This window comes from Artemia franciscana, chromosome 13 (genome assembly GCF_032884065.1).
Source record: "Artemia franciscana chromosome 13, ASM3288406v1, whole genome shotgun sequence".
NCBI classification, from domain to species: Eukaryota; Metazoa; Arthropoda; class Branchiopoda; order Anostraca; family Artemiidae; genus Artemia; species Artemia franciscana.
Genome location: NC_088875.1, coordinates 22,910,965 through 22,934,456, shown reverse-complemented (window position 1 = coordinate 22,934,456; position 23,492 = coordinate 22,910,965). Strand labels below are relative to the sequence as shown.

Genomic DNA, 23,492 nt, shown 5'->3' with positions numbered 1-23,492 from the left:
TACAGGTGGCTGTTATTTTTCACTGCACATAATTTAACAAGTGCTACTGTTTACTTATGCAAAATCCTAGCAATCAATTCCAACTGGCCCCCTAACAACCGATTCCAACGGGCCCTATGAGCTAATTACAACGGGGATATCTAGTAACCAATTCCAACGGGGGCCGTAGCAACCAATTCCAACGGGGCCCAAGCAACCAATCGTTCGAATTGGACCCTTACAACCAATTCGAACGAGGGCCCTAGCAGCCAGTAATTGTTATTGGTTACTGATCTATTGCACACATATGGGTGTTACGTCATTATGGGAATTACAGCAACCAATTCTGACGGGACCCTAGGAACCAGCAAGCGTTATTGATCACTAATCTATTGCAAACACATGGCTGTTGTATCATTGTTATGCAATTTAAGGATTCAGGATTTTTTTTATGTCGTCAAAAATGGATCGGACATTCTATGGTCGTATAAAATTGTTTCAACAGCTTGGACAACAAAGTTGGTTGTCTTGGTATTTTATGCACAGTCATCCTGTTTTAAGGATTCAACCATTTTTCTTACAAAAAAAAAATCAAACACACAGAATCAGACTGTATTCATAAAATTCAAGACCAAACTGTAGAAATCAATATCAGCCTCTATAAATCAAAAGCAATCCGGAGAAATCAAGAGACCATTGTGTGGAAATCCAGAAAAATTCCTAGAAATCATGACTAGCGTATAGAAATCCAGAACAAACCATAAAATCAAGACAAACTCATAAAAATCAAGGGCAACCACTAAAAATAAAGACCAACCTGAAGAAATCGAGAGATCAATATGTTGAAATCCAGGACAGCCCCATAGAAATCATGACCAGTTCATAACAATCTAAACGAATTCATAAAAATCAAGACGAATCCATAGAAATCGTGGCCAACCTCTAAAAATCAAGACCAATCCGAAGAAATCAAGAGACCAATGGATAGAAATACAGAACAATTCCTAGAAATCAGGACCAACCCATAGAAATCCAGACTAATTCATAAAAATCAGAACCAACTCGTAGTTATCAAGTTCAATCTCTAAATCAATACCAATCCGAAGAAATAAAGAGACCAATGCATAGAAATCCAGATCAAATTATAGAAATCATAACCAAACTGTAGAAATCAAGACCAGTCCATAGAAATCCAGACCAACTCGTAGAAATCAAAAGATCTATATGTAGAAACCCTGAAAAATCCACAGTATATGCTGCAATGTAAACTGTTGAAGTGCTTCAAACACCACAAAATCTCACTATCAGCTAAGAGTTTCTCTGACTATACCTGCACACAGAGCTCTGAAATCAGTGTTTATCTTCGTATATTTCAACTCCTAGAATCAAAAGATTTACAAAAGATTTCATAGAGTGAATCAAAAGTAAAAGGGCTGAATACTCTCGACTGAAAAGCCCTGTTTGCTGCAATAGAAGAAGAAGAATTTGGGTATTTATCTGTTATATGGTCAACACTCAATTGCTGAAGTCTGGTTAATCCTAATGAAAAATACCAAAACATGATGAGGATATAATACTTCAAAAACAAATTCGGGCAGTATATTTGCACATGTAAGGTATAGCGTGTCTGCATGCAAAATATGTTAGCTACAATTATTCTGCATATTATGAAGTAAGAGTTGGTTTCTAACTTCACGCTGTCCAAATACTTTACCCCTACACCCACCCCCTAATGTACAAATATATAGCCCAAATTATGTAAGTCCAATGTATTCTGTCGCACGCCACTTGTTTTCCACTGAGCGTAAGCTAATTGTCTCTTATTACAGACAGATGAAACCGGTTTGTTATCGAGTTTTACTTAGCATAATTCTTGAGTGTTGCCCACTATAGCAGATAAGTACCAAAATTAGTAGTATCACATTCTTCAGGGTTCTATCCAATTGAATTAAAAACAAAATTCAAAAGTATCTAAGAAGCTATATCACAAGCAGTACACTGGCAGTAGGCTAAATTAATGAGAACCTAAGCAGTTCTAGGAATTTACTAGGAAGTGCTAGATGGTTATGTTTGGAATTTCCAGTTATATCAGTTTTCATGGAGTCTTTGGGCCGCGGACTCTCTGATATTTCTCATTAAGGATTGAAATGCCGACACATTTAATGACTATAGTTCTGTTTCTCTTTTAGACCCTGCGAAGCCAAAATTTCATATGAAAATGAATCAGCTGCGGAAGTACTACACTAATATCTGGTTGATAATAATTAAGTTCAACTTAAGTATTAGCATTTACAAGAATCTCCTTACCTTAGTGTCTGAAGAAGTATTGCCAGCAGTAGATAAACCTCTTTTATTTGCTGACTTCTTTCTCGAGGCTTACGATAAAGGTAACTCCTGCGAATTTGTCATGTCGTAGATCAGTGGTTTCCAAACTTCATTTAACCATGGCTCCCTTAAGAATGTTTGATCTTATGGTGCCTCCTTTCCATTTTAGAAAATAATACAGACATGAAAATTTTTAGTACTATAAAATTTGTTAAGACAAACTCTTACAAACAAGGAAAACAACTAGCAATTTTATATTGTTGTCTTTTAATGAGATGGATCTGCTTGCGTATAATTTTATATTGTTGTCTTTTAATGAGATGGATCTGCTTGCGTATAATTAGCACAGTTTTTTTTTTAATCCTCGGTTTCAATGATGAGATGACTGCATGAAGCTCCTTTTCTACAACCAAACGAACATGATATTTGGGTTTCATTTCAGCTATTACGGAAAATCCCATTTCATATAAATAAAACTTAGTGAACGGCATCAGTGCTTTTTAAGCTTTATTTGACAAAATATTGTATTCACTTTTAATATCTAGCCGAAGTTGAATTAGAGATACATTCTAAAATTTAAATAATTATCATAAGCTAATCAATTCACGTTTTCTTTCTACTTTTTAATTTACATACGTCATCTTCTTCATCGATAAATGAATATTTTGTAAAATCGAGATCACGAAAATAATTCGGTAAATTAATTAACAAAGCATCCAAGTGTTCAACAAATGGATGTCTGTTTACTTCTATGTTATTTTAGGTGCGCAAATATAATAGTGGAAGCAAACTTATTTTTTTCCCGAATTTGCCTTTCATAGCTCTATTTTTTTATGAATGTTTTCACATTATCTTTATGAATCAACTTGGGTCCTTATATCCATTTGTTCAAAAAGCTTAATTTTCTTAAAATATTAAAAAAATACGTCAGTTTAATAGTTAAATTACCATCCCTAAAAATTGTTTCGTCCTAGTTGTGTTGCGAGAGCAACACTTTGGTTTTGTCGTGTTTTTTTTTTTTTTTTTTTTTTTTTTGTTCCAAGCACCCCGATTTCAGCTTATTCCTAGAAAGTGGTAAGGGTCTAACCTCTGCGGTTTTTACGGAAAGTGTGGACCTTAGGCCAGATTGATGAATATGACTTTACATTTTGGAAAGCTTCGTAGAACTCTTGCCTGGGGCCAAAAAGGATGGTTTTGCTTGTCCTTGAGCCAGAGCCTATAGTGTGTGAAGTGAAGAGGAGTTGTATAGCCTATGTCAGAGAGGACTATCTGAAGTTATGCAGCCAAGCTTTCGTTTCATCAAACTATGTTTCTGCTTTCGAGTGGAAAGCCCCGTTCTAGCAGGCAAGCAGGCAGGCACCAGTTTCAAATTGAAGATGGACTAAAATCTATAAGTGTTAAATATATGCGACAGTTACCCTGCCCCACAGCCAATATATCTTCTTTGAGTGATAAATAGAAAAATTTAGAGAAGCAAAAAAGCGGCATTTTCCCACGGGTCCGAAAGTGCTGCTGTGATTTCGGCTGAGTTTATCATTCGGTTTTTCGCACTTGGGATTGCGGTAGAGAAATGGTATCAGATGTGCCTCTTAAACTTTAAAAGTTCTCTCATTGCTAAAGAAATTAGAGTTTATCCTTTGCTCCTTTCTAAGTGATGACGTTAGAAAGTTGGCCTACGGCAAAAAAGTCAACTTTTGAACTAAGGCAGATAGATTTTTTTTTCGACGGCAGTCGATAGCTTTTGATGAGCTGATTAAAGTATATGTCATCCATTTTTTTGTACAAAAATTCCTTCATGAGATATACCAGTTTGAAAGTTTAAAGGGGTTGACAACTTCAGTAGTAAGGTACACACTGAAACCAAAAATAGGCCGATACCAATTGTGAGACATATAGGGGAGTTGTAAGCAACAGTCGGCTGTTAGCTCATAATCATCCTCGGCAATGAGGGGTTCGCAACTCTTACTAGTTGGTGTACCTGTTTTTTGTTTCCGTTGTATTTGATGGTAAGACCAATTTGGTTCCAGTGGTAAGACATGTAGGGGACTTGTAAGTAATAATCGGCTGTAAGGCTACAATCATCTTTAGCAATGAGGAGTTTGCAACTTTTGCGAGTTGGTGTACCTAGTATGTATTTTAGCATCTTTACAGATTAACACCTTCAGCGTTTAGTCGCAGCGAGGAAACAAAACCAAAGTGTTGCTCTCGCAACACTTTACTCGGCGAAGCCGAGCAAAGGTTACCGCAACACCTCACGTTGCCCATGCAACGTAGATCTAGTTTTCATTTGTTTTTCAATAGAAAATTACAATTCACTCTTTGAGTTCATGTACCATCTGAATTTTTTTGGCACGAGGTAGCCAGCGTTCTTCACAATACGACAGAAGGGAGGTGTAAATAGTTCCCATATTGTCACACAACTTTGTAAATAATTTCACTTATAGTGAACTGTTTTTTATGTAATTTGTAGCTTTCGTTATTTTTGCAGAAACGTCTTTAAGTTCCTCACTCATATCTTTTGATACTGGATGTGGTGTGGATTTTAATGGATGTGGCTTTGCCAGGAATGAGTTTGCAAAAAAATATATCTTCAGATATCGTAATCTCTTCAACACATCAAAAATATCAAATAAAAAATATGTGGTTTTAGCTCCATTAGTTCCTTCTTCTACTTGTAATATGAATTTTATAGTCCGTGTCTCAGAAACTAATTAATCGCAACTATAGTTTAATTGGTCGTCCTGAAAGGAGTCTTCAGCAGCATCGCAAAAGGTCTAAGGTAGTTTGTGCGACTGTGTAGTTTTAATTTTCATTTGATTGTTTGTCAATCCTGGCTAATTTTCGCGCCTCACCTTGGACTAGTCCGTGCCTCCCTAGGGAGGCGCGCCTCCTAGTTTGGAAAACGCTGCTGTATGTAGTCAAGTTGGGATATAAATACACTGAAAGCAGCGTAAATAGTGGCATTTTCCACTCTGTCTGTCCGGGAAATAAGTATTCTCAAAGAAAGAGTTTTGTAAATTTTTAATTTTTATTATTTTTATTGATCTCTTTACTAGAACAAATTGAGATCCTGTAATTATTGTCCCCATTCTCCTTTTTATTGTTCAGCGGCAAGTCTTTGAAAGTAGAGACCCATATCTAGAGGACCATGTCAACAAAAGTAGGAAAAATAACTAAAAGTTGTTTGTATTGTTCGCTACTCAATTGGCCTATCCAAAGGCCAATTAGTTTGTTTTTTTTCCAAAGGTCTATCCAAAGGCCAATTAGCCTATCCAAAGGTCAATTGGCCAAAAGGCCAATTAATTTTGGATTTTGCTCTTTGGTAAAATTCACAAAAAAAAACTTCTTGAAAGTATCTGGGAAAATTTGAGGAATAAAATGACCTCTCATTTGACCCCTCTTATCCGTCGAAAACTGAATTGTTGTTATGTTTTTACGAGTCGGACAAACATTTGGGGAGGAGGGGGCTCAAACCTCCTATCCCCCCACCCCTGGGTACAGCCCTGTGGCCAAACTTAATGGCCAGGTTTTAGAGAGGGTGTTAGGCCACAGTCACATAAACTTCTTTATTATTCGAAGATTTAATAGCTGTATTTGCAAAAGTGTATAACCCAGTCTTGGTTGATAGCACAGCCACGAGACTGCAAATATTTTGCCCTACCTCTTTCTTAACATAACTTCTCTCAGAGCTTTGAGGCCCAAACAATTTTCTGGTCTTAAAATATATAGTTTCATGTTCATTAGCAAAATAAAAAATTATACATGACATATTTGATGACATTTACTGATATTTATTCAATGAACATTTTTTCATCAACCTCAAATTAACCCTAAAATATATATATATATATATATATATATATATATATATATATATATATATATATATATATATATATATATATATATATAGTTATGGTTCAATCCTTATATGCATATAGTTCAGGAGCATGACCCTCCAAAAGTACAGATGCGGCCAAAGTTTCATTGCGTTTTCTGATTTATTGATTTTGTTAGGCAACAAAAGAACGAAAAAAAGAGGTGAATCCAACTCAATAGTTCCGATTCCAAAATCTGCTAGTTTCTGGTGTCACTGAAAATCTGACGCACACCATGAACCAGCACAAAATTGTTTTACTCAAGATCCGCTATTTTTTAGAGTAATGAAAATATTTGTATTTCATTATATTCGTTCTTACTCTTGGAAGACTGCAGAGTATCATACATAAATGAACGTCTTGGAGTACTACTTCTTTCGATGGTAATTATTTTTTTTTTCTAGGAGGGCCAATAAGCCTTCTCGCCTTAAATGGTGTATTTCAGCTTATTCATAAATTTAATTTGGAGTACCCAGATTTCTATAAGAAACTATACTCACTATTCGTGCCTGATGTTTTCCATGCCAAGTATAGAGCACGATTCTTCTTTTTGGCCGATATTTTCATGAGTTCAACGTAAGTATGTCATTTTTGTAAATACGAAAAAGCGAAATGCTTCATTAACTTGATTTATGTTGTAAATATCGTCTGACAGTCTTACTGTCACTTTGATGGTTATTTTTTACAAGTTTTTAAATTAAAAAAAGGAGGTTTTTTTCAACTGAAAATTAGGAGCAACATTAAAGCTTAAAACGAACGGAAATTATCACGTATATGAGGGAGGTCGTCTTCTTCTCAATACCTCGCTCTTTACGGTAAAGTTTGACTTTTTGTTTTAATTATTTAAGAGTGACTCCTTGATCACAAAGGCAGTTTATTTAGTATAAAAACGCTTTTAAAAGTAAAAAAAATCTAGTGAATGAAGCGAGGTATTGAGTATGGGTCGATCTTCCTTACATACATAATAATTTCTGTTCGATTTATGTTTTAATGTTGGTCTTTACTTTCAGTTGAAGAAAACCTGCTTCTTTAAAATTTAATTTATGATCATTTTTTGAATAATGCTGGGAAATCCGGTTCCCCCTTCATGGAAAATTCCTTTCCCTGCAAAAATTCCTCCATGAAAAGGTCATCCTAGATACCCCCCTCCCCTCCACCAGAAAAATCCCCTCTGAAAACGACTGTGTACGTCTCAATAACCAGTACTATATGTAAACAATGGGCAAAGTTCATAACTTGCAGCCATTTCTCCCAGGGACTGTAGGGGGTCAAGTCATCCTCAAAGACGTAGTTATTAGATTCTTTGACTATGCTGAAAAAAATAGCTATATCAAAAATTTTGATCGGGTGACACAGGGAGAAAATGTGCGTTGGAGGGGGGTCAGCTGCCCTCCATTATTTTTGTTCACTTAAAAAGGACACTAAAACTTTTGATTTACAATCAAATGAACCCCATTTCGATCTTCTACGATTGCTGGTTCAATACGATCGCCCTTGGGGAAAAAAGCAACAAAAAAAAACAAAAACAACAAATAAACGCGCATCCGTGATCTTTCTCGCAGTATAAAATGCCAAATTCCACATCTTTGTGCGTAGGAGCCTAAAATCTGTACAGTAGGGTTCACTGGTATGCTTAATCTGATAGTGAGATTTTCATTAAGATCACTTGATATTTTGGGGGTATTTCCCTCCTTTTCCGAAAATTAGGCAAATTTTCTCTGGCTCGTAACTTTTGATGGGTACCATTAAATTTGATGAATTTTACTTTTTTTGAATAAGGATCAAACTTCGATTCCTTTGGTACTTTCTATTGTTACCAAGACTCTGTTTTTTAGAGTTTCATTGGCTATTAAGCCGCATTGCTCCTTATTTACAGTTCGTTACCACGAATTGTTTGATTTTGTTTTGTTTCATTACTTCAATTCGAACTTCAAGCCTATATATAAACCGGTCTAATAAAAATTTAGTGGTTATGATGCCGTACATGTTGGATTTGAGTAGTTTGATGCTATACATTATGGGTATGGAACTTTAAGTCTTTACTGAAGACTTAAAAAATCAAACTTCCTGCTCACGTCTCCTTTTTTGTTGTGATCTCTTTTAATAAAAAAGTTAATTCTTTAACTTGTTTTCCTCAAATGACCGACTTTTTCATATCCTTTTGTGTACCCTTCTTTTTGTCACAAAGAGAAGACTGAAGACTTTTTAGTCTTGGCAAAGACTTAAAAGTCGAAAATAATAAGTATGATTTTTTAAAATAGTTTTTGAAATGAACTAAAAATTAGAATTTTTTTTCGATAAACTATGGATATAAGTGAGAACTAGGGGTAAAAACGGCTTTACGTAACTTTGATTTTTTAGCTAATTTTGCTCAACTCAATAATATTTTTCATTTAAGGATTTAGAACTTCGATTAAGCTGATATCTATGTTATGTAAAGCCCAATCCGTGCTGTTCTTCTCGTTTTCACTTATACTCGATTCCCACGAAAAAAATTACTTTCTACTGTTTAGTTTATTTTAAAAACAAGTTTTAATTTTATTTTGTGTATATTATTTTATTATTATATGTATTAGTGTATGTATTATTATATGTAATATTGTATGCATCTTAATATAATAGGTGTTGAAACTATACTTGATTTGAACACTGCAATAACTATAATAACATGGAAATAATAGAAATTATTACGTGTAATCCCATCATTGGGAGCATTTTCAATTTGGGTTCCGTATTTCGTCTATCTACTCTACCAACATTTGACAACCGTTGAGAAAACCCCTTCAATATTTTATTTTCATTGTTTCATTTTACTTCTAAAATTGACCCGGTGAATGGTAATAAAAAGGTATGAAACTAGAGTAAATGTAACCTACGGAATGTACCTTTACCATTTTACCACTCTTTTGCCATCAATCTTTACCGCTCTGTGAAACATCAAAATTCCCAACAGAAGTTCTTAAATCGAATCCAAAAAAGAAAGGAGAGTCCGCTGATTTCTTTTCCAGTAAGATTTATTGCTTCATCAGTTAGTTGATGGCTTTTTATTATTAGAATCTCGATAAGTACTGACTACATAAGCTGTTTCGACACAGAGCTGCAGGTACTTGATCTCGAGTGAAAACGTTGTTTTGTAATACAAGGAATAATCATTGACTTTATATTATATACATTATACATTATACATATATTATATATTATACATTATATACATTGTTATAATATACAAGGAAATATACATATGTCCAGGTCGAATTCATTGTTTTCATACTTTTCTTCAACCAAGTTGGCAGTGATATCCCTCGGAAGGTTCAGTCGTCGATGCTGTTTGTGCCACCTACTGCTCTTAAGGTGGAATATACAAGGAATAGTCATATAGAGTATACAAGGAAATATACATATGACCAGTCGAATACAAGGAAATATACATATACAAATATACAAATATAAATATAAATACAAATATATAAGTATACACACACAAAATATAAATGCAAAATACACAAAATATACAAATATACATATGTCCAGGTCGAATACAAGGAAATATACATATGTCCAAGTCGAATTCATTGTTTTCACACTTTACTTCAATCAAGTTGGCAGTGGTAACCCTCAGAAGGTTCAGTCGTCGATGCTGTCTGTGCCACCTGCTGCTCTTATGGTGGAATATACAAAAAGTAGTCCTATAGAATATACAAGGAAATATACATATTTCCAGGTGGAATACAAGGAATACTTATTGACTATACTTTTCTTCAACCAAGTAGGTAGTAGTAACCCTCAAAAGGTTCAGTCTTCGATGCTGTCTGTGCCACCTCCTGCTCTCAAGGTGGAATATACAAGAAGTAGTCCTATAGAATATACAAGGAAATATACATATTTCCAGGTCGAATACAAGGAATGGTTCCTGACTTTATGCTTTTCTTCAACCACGTTGGTAGTGATAACCTTCAAAAGGTTCAGTCGTCGATGCCGTCTGTGCCACCTACTGCTCTCAAGGTCAGCGGATATGATGGCAAAACAGGATCATGTGGCATAGTTCATGTTGGGGAGGGAGAAGAGCACCTTAATAAAAGACAAAAGTAGGCGAATTACGCAGAAAAGTATGAGAATAATCATAAAATCGCAAGATTCTGAGGTAGCAATTCTGAGTTAGCAGTCTTCCCTTCCCCCATGCGTGAAAGCCTGTCATTTTGCATCCTTACGCTTGGTCTAGATGGTCGGCCCATCCTCAGCAGAACTTAATATTTTGTAGAATTAATTCTAATAAAATTTTCTCTCGAGGAGTTGTTTTACAATCTCGTATTACCTTAGTTTATGTTACTTTTTCTTCTTCTTTTTGTGGTTACTAACTTACTCTGCAACCAGATTTATTCTGAGGTACCCACTAACTACAAGAAAAAATAACCCAGGATAAATAAAAAGATTAGAAATACTTGACTCTAGGCAAAACTTTTTTTTTGCCATGTGTAAGATAGCTTTAGATTAAAGGATTTGTAACCTTTTTAATTGTCTTTGGTGAATGAGTACAAGAAGGGTTACCCAGAGCTATATAAAAATACTATCATTTAAGATAAATATCGAGTGGATTAAGTATCTGCCTAAATATTGTAGTCTCTGTTATTAAATTGCATAAATAAAAGAAATGATTCTGTTTTGAATAGAATTTTATGGCAAGTGTGCATAGTAAGCTATATATATATATATATATATATATATATATATATATAAATGCCATGTATCTGGCTGCTTTTTACTTGTGCATTTTATGCGAAATTTCTAAATGGATAAATGAGCTGGAATGCTTGGCTTTGATGGGAAACATTTAACAGAAATCAATTTGAAACGTAGATGCACTTTTAATAGCTAAGTAGGTGTTATATCCTACTAAAAAAGAAAAAGTTATTTTTTGTAAAATTCAAATGTGAACGAGTTGGTATTTAAAATGTCCCTCGTGAAATAAATCAATGACATGCTTTTTTTTTTTTATAGCCTAAAATATAAATTTTTTCAGATATCTATCGGAGTATTTAGCGGCTGCCTTTGTGAAACGAACGTCTCGGCTTTGTCTATCTGCCCCACCTACAGGGATACGAATAGCTCTTCAGTTTATAGGAAATATAATGTACAGGCACCCAGGACTCAAGAAAATGATGCATTGTCCAGAAGATCAAACTGGTAAAAATTTGTCTTTGTCTGAACTTCTCTTTTTTCTTTTCTTGGTCTTTTCTCTTTTCTTTTGTTGCATCTTTTTATTCTCTTTCTAGTAACCATACTCTACGGTACTGTTTAGCCTTTATATTCGTTTTTTCTCATGTTTTTTTTATTCTTTCCCTTATGTCTCTTTCTCCCTCTCTCAGTCTTTTTCTTTCTCTCTCTCTCTCTCTCTCCCTTCTCTCTACATTTTTCCATTACTTTCTTTTCAATTTATTTAACTGAATGAAAAAACATATAGCCTCACTTCTTTTGTTTTTGAATCCAAGTAAGAAAATCTCTCCTGAAACTTCACCTGGAGGTCTTTGATGATCTCGCATGCAAATTATTTGGAGAACTCAGCCTTGATGACCTACTTGGAGACGCACTTTCAGACCTTGCACTGCTGAAAGTGCGTCAGCTTTATTGCCTCTACCTGTTCCAAAAACAAGATTAGGTTAGATCTCAAGGCATTTATGCCAGTCCATGGATCAGAAACTAGATTTTTATCTCCTTGTAGTTTAGGTTCAGAAATTTGAAATGACCAGTAATGTCTGCAGCAAAGGCCAAATTTTATGCGTACTTTTCATCAGACAGTAATGGCGGTGACTCGCCTTTCCTTTTTAGGAAGTCATGTATTTCCTTTCTCAAATCATATAGCTTATTCATAAATTTCTCAAAACCTAGCCATCTGTGTAATATGGTAAATCTTGCAGTTCTGAGTCTGTATCTTTTAACATGTCTCTGAACTTTCTTTTGTTCAGCCCATTAAAGTCACTATCGTCATTACAGGATTCAAAAAATTCTTAATGCCCATATATTTAGCAAACGAAGCTAAATAATACAGCGTAAAATTTTGCAAACAGAATAGTACAGCGCAGGAGCAGTGGTTGTGGAATTAGTTTATCATTACACATCTGCTTCACTTTTTCTACTTAGCCCATTTTATGCAGCTCAGGTTCTTTTCTCTGTCAACAGTCAAGAAACTGAATTTAGTAAAGTCCAAGTCGCAATCAGCATTCTTTTTTTTTTCAATTCATTGATTGTATCCTCTCCAGTAGGCGTGCCAAACATGCTATGTGATGAAGCCAACTCTTCCATTGGATGACAATATATCAGTCGATTGACTTTGAAAAGTCAATGAAATGATATAACATCATTATGGTGATTAAAAAGGCCCTAGGGGCCCAATGAGAGTGTGTCGCTGACCGCATCTGGCCTGATGGCCGCAGTTTGGAGATCCGTGCTCTAGAGTGTAGTCAGCCGAAGAGTGTACATCCCGCACATGACCCACCAAAATATTCCTATGCCCTACTGATGGGGCCTGTGCCCTACAGGCCTCTGAGTTTAATGGAGAATACTATTGTTTCAGTTATTTGATTTCTGATAAATATTTGACACATAAAATGCTAAACTCTACACATATCCTACATCATCATTTGGTCTTATCATAATTTTATTTTGTACCAATTTTTCTGAAGTATTCACGGGTTTAAGTTGGACGGAGTCAAAAAATTTCTGAACCAACCCGGTAAAATTACTGGAAACAAACATGTCTAAGCTGATCGTCAAAACTGCCTAATGACTTGGAACTGGTGAAAAATGGTCTTAATTTTGCTATTATAGACCATAAAACTGAGAGCTAATTATAATATCAAAACTTGCTTTTTCAATCTAAAACATAATAGAACAACTGAACTCAGACTGAAGAAACTGTCTACAAAATTGCACTGAAGTATCACAATTTTGACTTTTCTGAGTAGAGTGAATACTCAGAGATATTCATAAATGATGTATAATGAGATATGGGTAGTGAGTTTGGATGTAGGGAAGGCTTAAGTATTGATAATGATAGTGAGGGGAGGTTGAAAAAGGTACTAGTTTAAGATAGAGGGCTGGATTCAATTATTTAGAAGAGCGAGGAAATGACAAGGGAAGGGGATATAGTAGGTTCTGTCGAATTTTTGACAGGAATTTTGCATAAGATATGAAGTAAGGTGGTACGTAGGATAAAAAATGGTAGGAGTACTGGTTTAATGAGTTTTTTGACAAAGGATGTGAGGAAAAGAAGGAAGTTTTAGAAGCTTTTAGAGTGCTCAAGGCTAGTAGCACAGTTGATCTTGAACAAAATTTGCCGGTTTTTAGGGACAAGCGAAGGGGATATAAAAGGCTTCTTAAGTGGAAGAAGAGATTTTAGAAGAGGAAGAGAGCCAAAAAACACGGGAAAAATTTGGTGTGAATGATGCAACGGAGTTCTGGAAGTTAGTTAGGAAATCTACAGAAAATAAAAGGTTGACTGATTCAGTCATACCTGGCCAGAATACATAGAAAAGCACGAAGAGATATGCAACAAAAGGGACAAAGAGGGATCTGAAGAGGAGATAGATAGTTTAGAAGGGACAGCCGATAGGGAATTGGATTCAGAAAACTACTGGAACCGGTTGGACAGGAAGAAATATTACATGCTCTGAAAAGCTTTAGAGGGAATTTAGAACCGGGGATCGACAGAGTACCAAATAAGCTGTTGAAATGGTAAAGAGCATGGATATTACCAGCACTTGCAGTGATATTCTCTGCAATTTTAAGTACATATCTGTTGCCACAAAACTGGCAGACATCGTTATTAAAGAAACAAGATAGAAACCTATTCAAGAACTACAAGGGGATAAGTCTAGAAATTTCTATTAGTAAGCTTTTTTGTAGAGTGATGTTTAAAAGAATGGATAAATGGTTGAATTGTAGATTAAGTGAATGTCAAGCAGGGAAAATTATAGTATAATAGATCAATTTTTTTGCTTACAGTTTTTAGTTAGTAAATATAAGAGGTATAGGAAAAATCGGCTACAGACGGCGTTTTTGGACACTAGGGGAGCGTTTGATGAAGTTTCAAGGAATATGTTGAAATGGGTATTAGTGAAATTAGGATTGCCAGTTAGGCCATTAAAAGTTGTAATGAAAATGTATGAGGTGGTTAAAATAGTAGTGAAGGTAGGTATTTCTTATTCTAGGCCAGTTTTGAGTAAGGTAAAAAAAAGGACGTACTCTATCACCGTGTTTGTTTTCTCTTTTTATTAATGATATTGAAGAATATTTTAGAAGTAGAAATGTCCCTATGTTAGGTTTGATATCGCTGGAGCAGTTTTGTTTATTATTTGCAAATGACATAGTATTGCTTTCAAAATCGGGATTTGCAAAAGATGTTGGAGATTTTGGATAGTTTTTTGATGAGTAAAGAATTAGTTTTAGATTGATAAATCAGTAATACTAGTTTGGAAAGGAGGAAAGGGAAAAGAATAGGTTTTATTTTTAAGGGAAAGAGATGAAAGAAGTTAAAGATTTTATTTATTTGGGATGTAAGTTTACAAGTTCAGGGAGGTGGAGTAAGCAGGTGCAAATGGCGAGTAGGAAGGGTCAGAAAGCTTCATGGTCGTTACTGAAGAACCCACTTAGGCATCTAGGATTGGTAGATATTAAGCTGCAGAGAAGAATTTTCGAGACGGAAGTAGGCCCAATAATGAGTTGTGGGGGAAAATTTGGGGGTCTTAAAAATGGGAAAAAATTGAGAGAATATATTTACGACATTTCAGGAGACTTTTGGGGCTAAGTGGGAAATTTCATAGTTTGGTTTTAAAGAGTGATCTAGGGTTGTCTCCATTGAGGATAAATAGACGGGTTAGAATGATAGGATACCGGGAAAAGGTGATTGGTTTACCGAATAATAGGTTAGTAAATGCAGAGTATCTGGAGGCGTTGCAGGATAGAAGGAAAAGTTCATTGGCTTCCCAGGTGAGATCAATTTTAAATAGTTGTGGATTATCAAGAGTTTGGAACGAACGGAAGGGGATAGGACAGGAAGAAGGAAATGTAGCAAAATTAGTAAAGGGTGTGCTGGAGGATCAGGAGATTCAAAAATGGCAATGTGAAGTCCCAGCCTTGGTGTCTTTTGGCGTTTACCGGCAATGAAAGGAGGTCTGGGGATATGATATTTATTTTAAAGGGGGCTTGAATAGTGAAGAACTTAAGTGGTATATACCAGGGAGGGGAATTTTCTAGCACTTGGAGAAAGGAGGAAATAAAGGGTAATGGATGGTCCTTACTCATGTCCTATGTGGGGAGAAAATGGTGAGGATCTACTTCACTTCATGGCCCTTTCTACCAAAATTACAGGATTTAAGGAAGGAATTAATTTCTGGTTATGTGGGGACAAGTGAGTGGTTGGTTTCAATATTGGGATCTAAAGATTATGGGACAATAAGAAAGATTGCAAATTACATAAAACTGGGAATGACACATAGAGAGAGATTTTCATAACGGGAGGGGGAGGGGGTGAGTGTTGAAATTAGTGTTGAATGTGTGTAAGCTTCTTTTTTTTTTGTAGCCATGGTCCATGTGGCTTTAGAGAATTAAAGACATGTATATCTGTCTATCAATTTATTTTTGTGTTATTATTTCTGTCTTTTTTTTTATTATGTGTGAGATTATTGTGTGTTTTTGTGGTATTGTGTGCTTTTTTACGTGTGTTTTGTTATGCTGTGTTATTATTATGCTGCGGTAATCGTTGTTGTTATGTATTTTTTTTTTCTATTAAGTCCGTAAATGTTTGTTTGTCTGTTTTGTTTTTACCATGGCTCGATGAGGCTTTTGTAGCAATAATTATATATCTATCTATGTATCTATTGTGCTGTACAGAGCAACCTTATGCCCGACTTAACTCCTCTCTCGTCTAACTATTTATTTAAAAAACAAAAACTGCTTTGTATCAGGGGCGTAATTTGCTATGGGGCAGAGTACAACTGCCCCTCTCAGATCTCGGTTTGCAAACCACCCCCAACACCCCAGTTTGCCCCTTCCCCTGCTGAAAATTTTAGTTTCTACAAAAACCTTGTCAAAACTAACATAAACCTGGATAATTCAAGCATTCACAGTAATGGGTCAGTTTTTTTTAGTATGCCTCTCTATATGGTATCATATGGCTCATTTTGAGTTTTCACTGTCATTTTCCCTTGATTTGGGAAAGATAGCTCCAGCTCCCCCACCCAGGATTTTGATGAAGTTACACCACTGGGTTGTATTCTTTGTTAATTATCCTTCTATTGTTACTGTGAAGGGTTGTGAAAATAGCAAAAATTAGGGTTTGAGGGATGAAATTGAAATACGAAAACTGATTAGGAATTGGCAATTGTTGCAGTTTATCTTTTTGAATTAAGTTTGCCCGAAATAAACTCGAAAATGTGCTTAGAATAAAATAGTATTGAGTTTAGGAGCTTTAGTAGAATGATTTTTAAGTTTTGTACCCGCCTGTTGCACTCTGTACATAACGGCCGTTTATTGGCATATGCCTTTTTACCACTCACTTAATTTTCTAGAACTAGGTTCGGATCCATACATAATGGAAGAGCGAGATCCAGCCAAATGCCGTGCAATAGAGTCATCACTATGGGAGGTGAAGACTCTCCAAAGTCATTTGATTCCCAAAATAGCCGATGAAGCAAAGTTCATCAACAAGGATCTTCCTAAAGTGGAATGGTTTCTAGGTGATATACTAGAGAATACTTTAGAAGAGGTAACTTATATTATTATCTTAAATTATGGCTTTACGACCCGATATTCGTCCCGAACTGGTTTTTAACCGCTGTACTGAGATTGTGCAGACAGGGGTGGCAATTGCCCCTCCCCCTAGATTTTGAAAAATACCAATGTTCTACAATTTCTATTGAGAATTTCTCAATAATTTGGTCCCCTCTCCGCTCTGCTAGATTTTGAAAAATACGCTTTTTTATCTTTATTGAGAAAACAAAAAATTGAAAAAGAAAATTCTTGTCCCCTTCTGATGTTTTTTTGAATTGCCCCCCCCCCCCCCACGGACAAAGCCTTTCAATTTCATTTAAAGATTAGAACTAAAATAAAAATTTGAAAACAAAAGTTAACCACTTTTTAAAGTTTTTTTTATACTTAAAAATAGAATTATATATTGTTAGAGTCTTGACTTTTTGGCAGAAGTCCGGGCCCCCTGCATACTCCTTGGACGTGACTCTGATACCAGTGAATTAAAAGTTTTATAAACTCTCTTCAATGTATCTAAAAAATATTCTGACGACATTAAAAAAAGACTATGAAATAAATAATCACACTATTTAAAAAATTCTTAGACCAAATTAAAAGATCAGTTTCATTTTAAAAATGTACAGAGCCTTTGAATTTCATTGTTCTGTAAATCTAATGTATCTCGCATTCTTAACCTGAAAAGCATGGTCATTAAAATGTATGTCATGGTTATTTGGATATGAAATACTTACTCTAATTTTGAAACTTAAATGGCTTTTTTTCAATTCTAAGATAATTTTCTGCTTGACTGATTGGTATATATAGGAGTGAAAATTCTATGCCGGTCGTGGAATGGGGGAGGGTGTGTTTGTATTATTCAGTTCCCAACAATGTTTATGGATAATATAAAATGAACTTATGTCAGTGTTTTACAAGGTGTATGTTCCTTATAAAGCTTTTAATGATAATTGAATAATTGACAATTAGCTTTTAATGATAATTGGTCTCGAAAATAAATTTGAATAGGACCAATGCGTTTGCTCCATCGACTTTGATCTATCACTTGAAATTTGATATTACCTGTCCTCGAGTAGAGGTACACAGGAATCAAAGGGGCACACAATTATATGCACACGCACGATTATAATCAAAATTGCTGTGATGCATGGCATATGTGAGCTGTGAAAGTAGATACACAATTATGAGAAAAGGCGCGAGTTCGCTTTTGAAATCTTTTTTTTTGCATCAGATCTTGTTATCGTAGCATTAAAATGCACGGAAATCAAAATGAAATACTTTATAAAGTTAATTAAAAAACGATTAGAACTGATGGATGGACAGTATCAAAAAGAAGGCCATAAAGGATCATAAAACCAATGCTTACGTCATGAGCGTAACCAGGCCAGTCCGGGGTGGGGGGTCAGAAGCACATAACAAAGGCATTTTTAGGACACAAACTTTCAAAAGCAAAATATGGGGGCTTCAAGGTCGACCTCAAAAGGGAGGGAGTAGAGTCCCTATTCTATCCCTCACTGTGCAAAAGTTTGGCTTGCGTACTCTATATATATATATATATATATATATATATATATATATATATATATATATATATATATATATATATATATATATATATATATATATATATATATGTAAATATATATATAAATATTTATATATATATATATCTAGAGAAACGTCTAGGATTTAAATATTAAATTGGAAAACTTATTGAACCGTAAAACTTTTGATATGAACATGAGAAAACTAATACATAAAAAAAAGAAGCTAATTTCAGACCAAGCTGATTACCTTGTCCTTGTAGATTCCAAATTCAAGGAGATCCACTATAGCAATAGACCGTGTTTTTGTTTGATATTTCAGACCCATCTTTGGTCCCTTAGGGTTGGAGGCTAGGGTTGTGTTCTTCTTTAAAAATTGTACTCTTATGCTTGCCCCCGAAGTATCTAAGCGTTTCCTAGATAAACAATCTTACCTCTATTTTTTATATTTTTAGCCATTAGTTTTTTCTTGTGTATCGCGTTTTTGAAACGAAAAATTACCCTGTATATTCCAGTAACTATACTAATGTACCTAATTTTACATGTAATGCTGGTATCATGACAATATTATTCCAATGTCTTGATCATTTTTTTTTTATTTTCCTTGCATTCCAGATCTTCGAGGCTGAGGCAAAACAGTCTATAACAGAAAAAGTGCCGATAAGTTTTGAGAAGCCTGTTGGATTCCGTCATTCACAAAATGAATGTTTTGGAGATTGCTTTTCGTTATTAAATGTTATTAAACTTTAGTTCATTATTAAATGAGCAATTACTTTACTTGATAGCTAGTGTGACTCAAGTTAGGTTTGACTACTATGTCAATCGAGAAAAAAATAAAAGTCTAGAAAAATTGATAAAAAGGATTTTGTCGTGTGACTACTTCTATGCTATCAACAAGATCTCATTGTATATTAGCACAGTAGGAATTTTGTTTTTTTTTAATTTCCAAATCATTGAACCATCCTTTTTGTTTTAGACATTTTTGTGCTGCTGTTAGAATCTAGATTTAAATTAGATTTAGTTGAAAAATTTTAATGTCTCATCGTCCAAAGTTTTAGTCGTCCAAGCTAATCAACTGTTGTATGTAACGTTCAACTTTGTTTTTATATATAAGGGAACTTTATTATAAACAAAAAAAAAACTTAAACAAAAGAAAAAAAATACCAAGAAGCCCAGAAATCAAGGCTTGTACGGTATACTCCAGACATAAAATTATTAACCACTAATAATAAAATAAACAATAAACAGAATTTAACAAACAAATGCGGGTCCCAAAACAAGGGTCAAAGTATCATATACTGCTTGCGAGAAAAGCTTCCACAATTACTTACCATTTTCATAACAAAAAAAAATCGAATAAATAAAAACAAATGAATCAAAATTCATAGCAACCTAGTTAAGGGTTTACCAGCAACTCCCGAAAGGCCGGTCTCTCAGTCTCATCATAGAAACTCACAGGAATCATACTCCATTCAACAGGCAAGATTTGACGCATCGAAAACCCAGACCGCATGGATTTTATAGGCGGTTTCCTAAATTCTGCAAAATATCGTACATTATAATTATGAGATTGCGATACAGTAATAAAAATATTTCTAAAACAATCAGGCGCTAGAAAATGTAACAAATCAAACATAAACTGACACTTATAAAAAATAAATAGGCCAGCAAGCGGCATAATACGGATCTTGTACAAGCTGATCTAACTGAGAACCGAGAATCACATCCATTTAAAAACTCGTTACAAGATTAAAAATACTCTATTCCCAAGCTTCTCAATCACTGGGTTTTAGTGTTTTCCTTTTCAGGGCTTTTGTTCATGTTTCAACAGCATGTAGACAGTTTTATTCATGGTGCTGGAGCTGTTTAATTTTTTTTTTTCAATACTCCAGTGGAACAAGTCTACATTTAGTCTGTTACATATATTTTATATCTACCATTTGATGTATAACTTCAACTTTTCGTAAGAAGGAATTTAAGACGATATGTGGAGTGGAGAGGGGACAAGGGGTTGGTGGCTAAAACTAATATTTGCTAGTGTTAATATAATAACACAATAAAAAATTATATTCTGTAGCTCTCACTTTCTTTAGCGTTTCAATAGATCACTAGATTCCATCGGGTATTTTAAGCTATTTAAATGTTTCAGCTTTAATATGAATCCAAAATACAAACAAAATTTTCGTAGTTTTGGATACAGCTCCTCTTACGAGGCTTAAGATGACCCTCCTACCTAAAGAATCTGAGAAGATTAATAATCATGTGTTAAAACAAGAGATACAGTTCTGGGCTTCGTCGTATGGTAATGAATTTGTGCTATGTCGCTAATTTATGTGTCACATATTTTTATTTATGTCCCATATTTTATATGTCCGTCCAATACAGAGAAAGAAGCCCATTTTGATCTTTTCAATCTGGTAAAACTAGTTCTTCGGTGCCAAGGTCCCATGGAATGTTACAGCATCTATAACCCATGAGTCACAGTTGCGGAGCACATACAATATATACAACTGTATCTTACGGGTAATAAATTTGTAAGCGCTAATTTCATGGTTGCAGATGCGTTACGATTATTTTAAGTTATTATTTGTAAGTTCAACGTACAATTAGAAAACTGCCGAAATAAGTTTTGTGTGTGCAAAGTAATCATATAATTCTACATTTGTATCGTTTTGGCTATGTATAAACCTTTATAGTTTATGAGCTCAGGTTTGAAGGGCCTATACACTACACTTGCTCTGTATATTTGGAATAAATTGAACAGGTACTTAAGCAACACACAGATGGTCACTTTAAGTAGTGCCAGCATAATGCGTTCGACGACATCCCTATCCCTTCGAATCCCAGTCTCGACACTTTTTCTAAAGTTGCTCAAGACGCAGGCGTCTTTTATGTCGTAGGGAATGTTTACTTTTGCTTGTAACATAGTAGTGTTTAAAAAACCTACGAGGGCTGCGGATACCTTCAGTATCCGCAAGTCAAAATGCAAACACTGCCTAATAGTTTTCCTTGATGCTTTCAAAAACCTCTGATATCCCGCCAAATCAGGATTTTTTTGGTTGTTATGATTAAAAAACTTCGAGGGCTAGGTGAAAACTCTCAGGATCCGCTAGTCAAGATGTAATTGTTACCTAATAAATTCTTTGATTCCTTTAAAAAACCTTCAGAGACCCGTCAAGTCATTATTTCTTTGGTTCTTACGTTATAGAGTTTGTTTGTTCTATAATAGGGAATGTTAGAGTCTGTTGGTCGAGATGAAAACGTTATCTAATAGTTTCTTTGTAAAAAAAACCTACTAGGGCCAGGGCAAAACCTCAACAACCCGCTAGTCAAGATGCAAACGTTACATAATAGAAAGTCGTTAAAAAAACCAACGACACTCCGCCAAATCAGGATCTCCTTTAAAAAACCTGCAAGGGTCCTCCCTCAAGTAAGGGCATGGTCATTTCATCATCCCAATATATTCATGCTTTGCCGCAATATCATGTCAGCAAACAAGGGATTTTGCCACTATTTTCTATGACCTCAACCGTTATAGAGACTATTAGCTTTCGTATGAACAAAGACTTTTTGGTATCCCGCTATTTCCGAGGAAACAGAAGCGTCATCTGCTATTCTTCTAGTGGGAATTGAGTAATTTTCCATTGTCTCTGGGGGCTATATAAATAGGTATAAGAAAGGAAATTTCACTAGTCTTACAGAAGATTTCGAACATGACGACTTTTAAAAATGAATTCCCACAGAAATTTGATAATGGAATGGATCTCTGCTTATATACTGGTAAGCCTCTCTTTCTTTCCCACACCCCCTAAAAATAAGATGTGCATACTCAAATTTAACCTACTATAAGTATGTTTGTAAGATAAAAACCTAATTAACCCATCCCTTCAGCTATTGCCTGGTTCTCTCAGTGATAGAATAACCTAATTTTGTTGCAAAATATCCACTTTTACCCCCGTGTGCAATTTTGACGTACTTATCCACTAATCGAAGCATATTCTAGCAAGCTACTAAAAAGGATATAAGCACCAGCATATATTAAACCCTTAATGAAGTAAAAGCTTAGTTTCTACCAGACAGTTGCTCTTCTGATAATTGCTTGAAAGGGCTCTTACAAGCCCGCAAATTTAAACACTATGCTATTACATTTGAATCGCAAATTGGGATGTTATGGTTTAACATAATCATTGTTTTTAGTGGGAAATGGTCTGAAATGATATCCATCTCCTTCCATTAAATGAAAGGGGATGGATATTATTCTTACATTATAGTAATAAAAAATAGCAAACTTAGTTTTTCGGAAATTTTTCTGTATCGTCACGGGGCGTGAAAACTATGGTTTCTTTGTATCTATATAGAAGGGGTGAGGGTGCGTTAGGGGTTATTTAGATTTAAGTGAGCACGTTTTCAAAATAATATGTAGTTTTTTACTACGTGAAAGATCTAAAATTGTATCTCTTTTTAAGGAATACCATGACCAATGCTCTCCCCAAATGAAGGTGGGGGTGCGCGATATGGGGGCTTTAAATCTCAACCCCCTTGGTAAGAATGCTGACCTATCTGTGCTCTGCCTACAAGAAAGTGAAGTCACTGGGCTTTCAAGATTTGTGCCTTATGACAGTTAAGCTGCCGGACCTACATCCCCTACGCAAGACCATGTTGCGTCCCCTTTGGCCCTCCGCATGCAAGCTGCCGATATTATGTAAGTGTAAATTTATTGATATTTTTTGAAAAACTTACCACTTTTTCTAACTAACGTATATCTTGTTCAGACTTACAATGGGACAAATAACTAGGATGTAGGGGGCTCTTGTTTGCTACCTCTTAGAGGGTGGAGGTTTAATGTTATTGCCCTATAATAAAAATAATCCGTTCTTTTTAGCCTAATAACGGGTTTGGTGAGCTTTTTGCTATGATTTAATGCTAAAAATCTAAATTTTCCTAGGAACTATTAAGAATATCGATGATATTACTCATCTTTAAATAGTAACATATTCCTTTTATTTTA

The 23,492-nt window shown here is 34.9% G+C and overlaps 2 protein-coding genes across 2 annotated transcripts in view; both read left to right on the top strand.

Moving 5' to 3' along the window:
* Positions 1-19,261, top strand: part of LOC136034665 (nucleolar complex protein 4 homolog) — a 51,795-nt gene extending 32,534 nt beyond the window's left edge. Inside the window, exons 5-9 of the mRNA XM_065715981.1 lie at positions 2,169-2,366; positions 6,587-6,758; positions 11,200-11,363; positions 16,745-16,941; positions 19,100-19,261. Coding sequence (XP_065572053.1) covers positions 2,169-2,366; positions 6,587-6,758; positions 11,200-11,363; positions 16,745-16,941; positions 19,100-19,234 — 866 coding nt within the window. The 3' untranslated portion in view covers positions 19,235-19,261. The remainder of the gene's footprint in view (positions 1-2,168; positions 2,367-6,586; positions 6,759-11,199; positions 11,364-16,744; positions 16,942-19,099) is intronic.
* Positions 19,262-23,049: 3,788 nt separating this feature from the next.
* The window catches only part of LOC136034664 (chitin synthase chs-2-like), a 126,158-nt gene continuing 125,715 nt past the window's right edge, over positions 23,050-23,492 (top strand). Inside the window, exon 1 of the mRNA XM_065715980.1 lies at positions 23,050-23,186. The gene's annotated coding sequence lies outside the window, so the exon portion shown is untranslated. The remainder of the gene's footprint in view (positions 23,187-23,492) is intronic.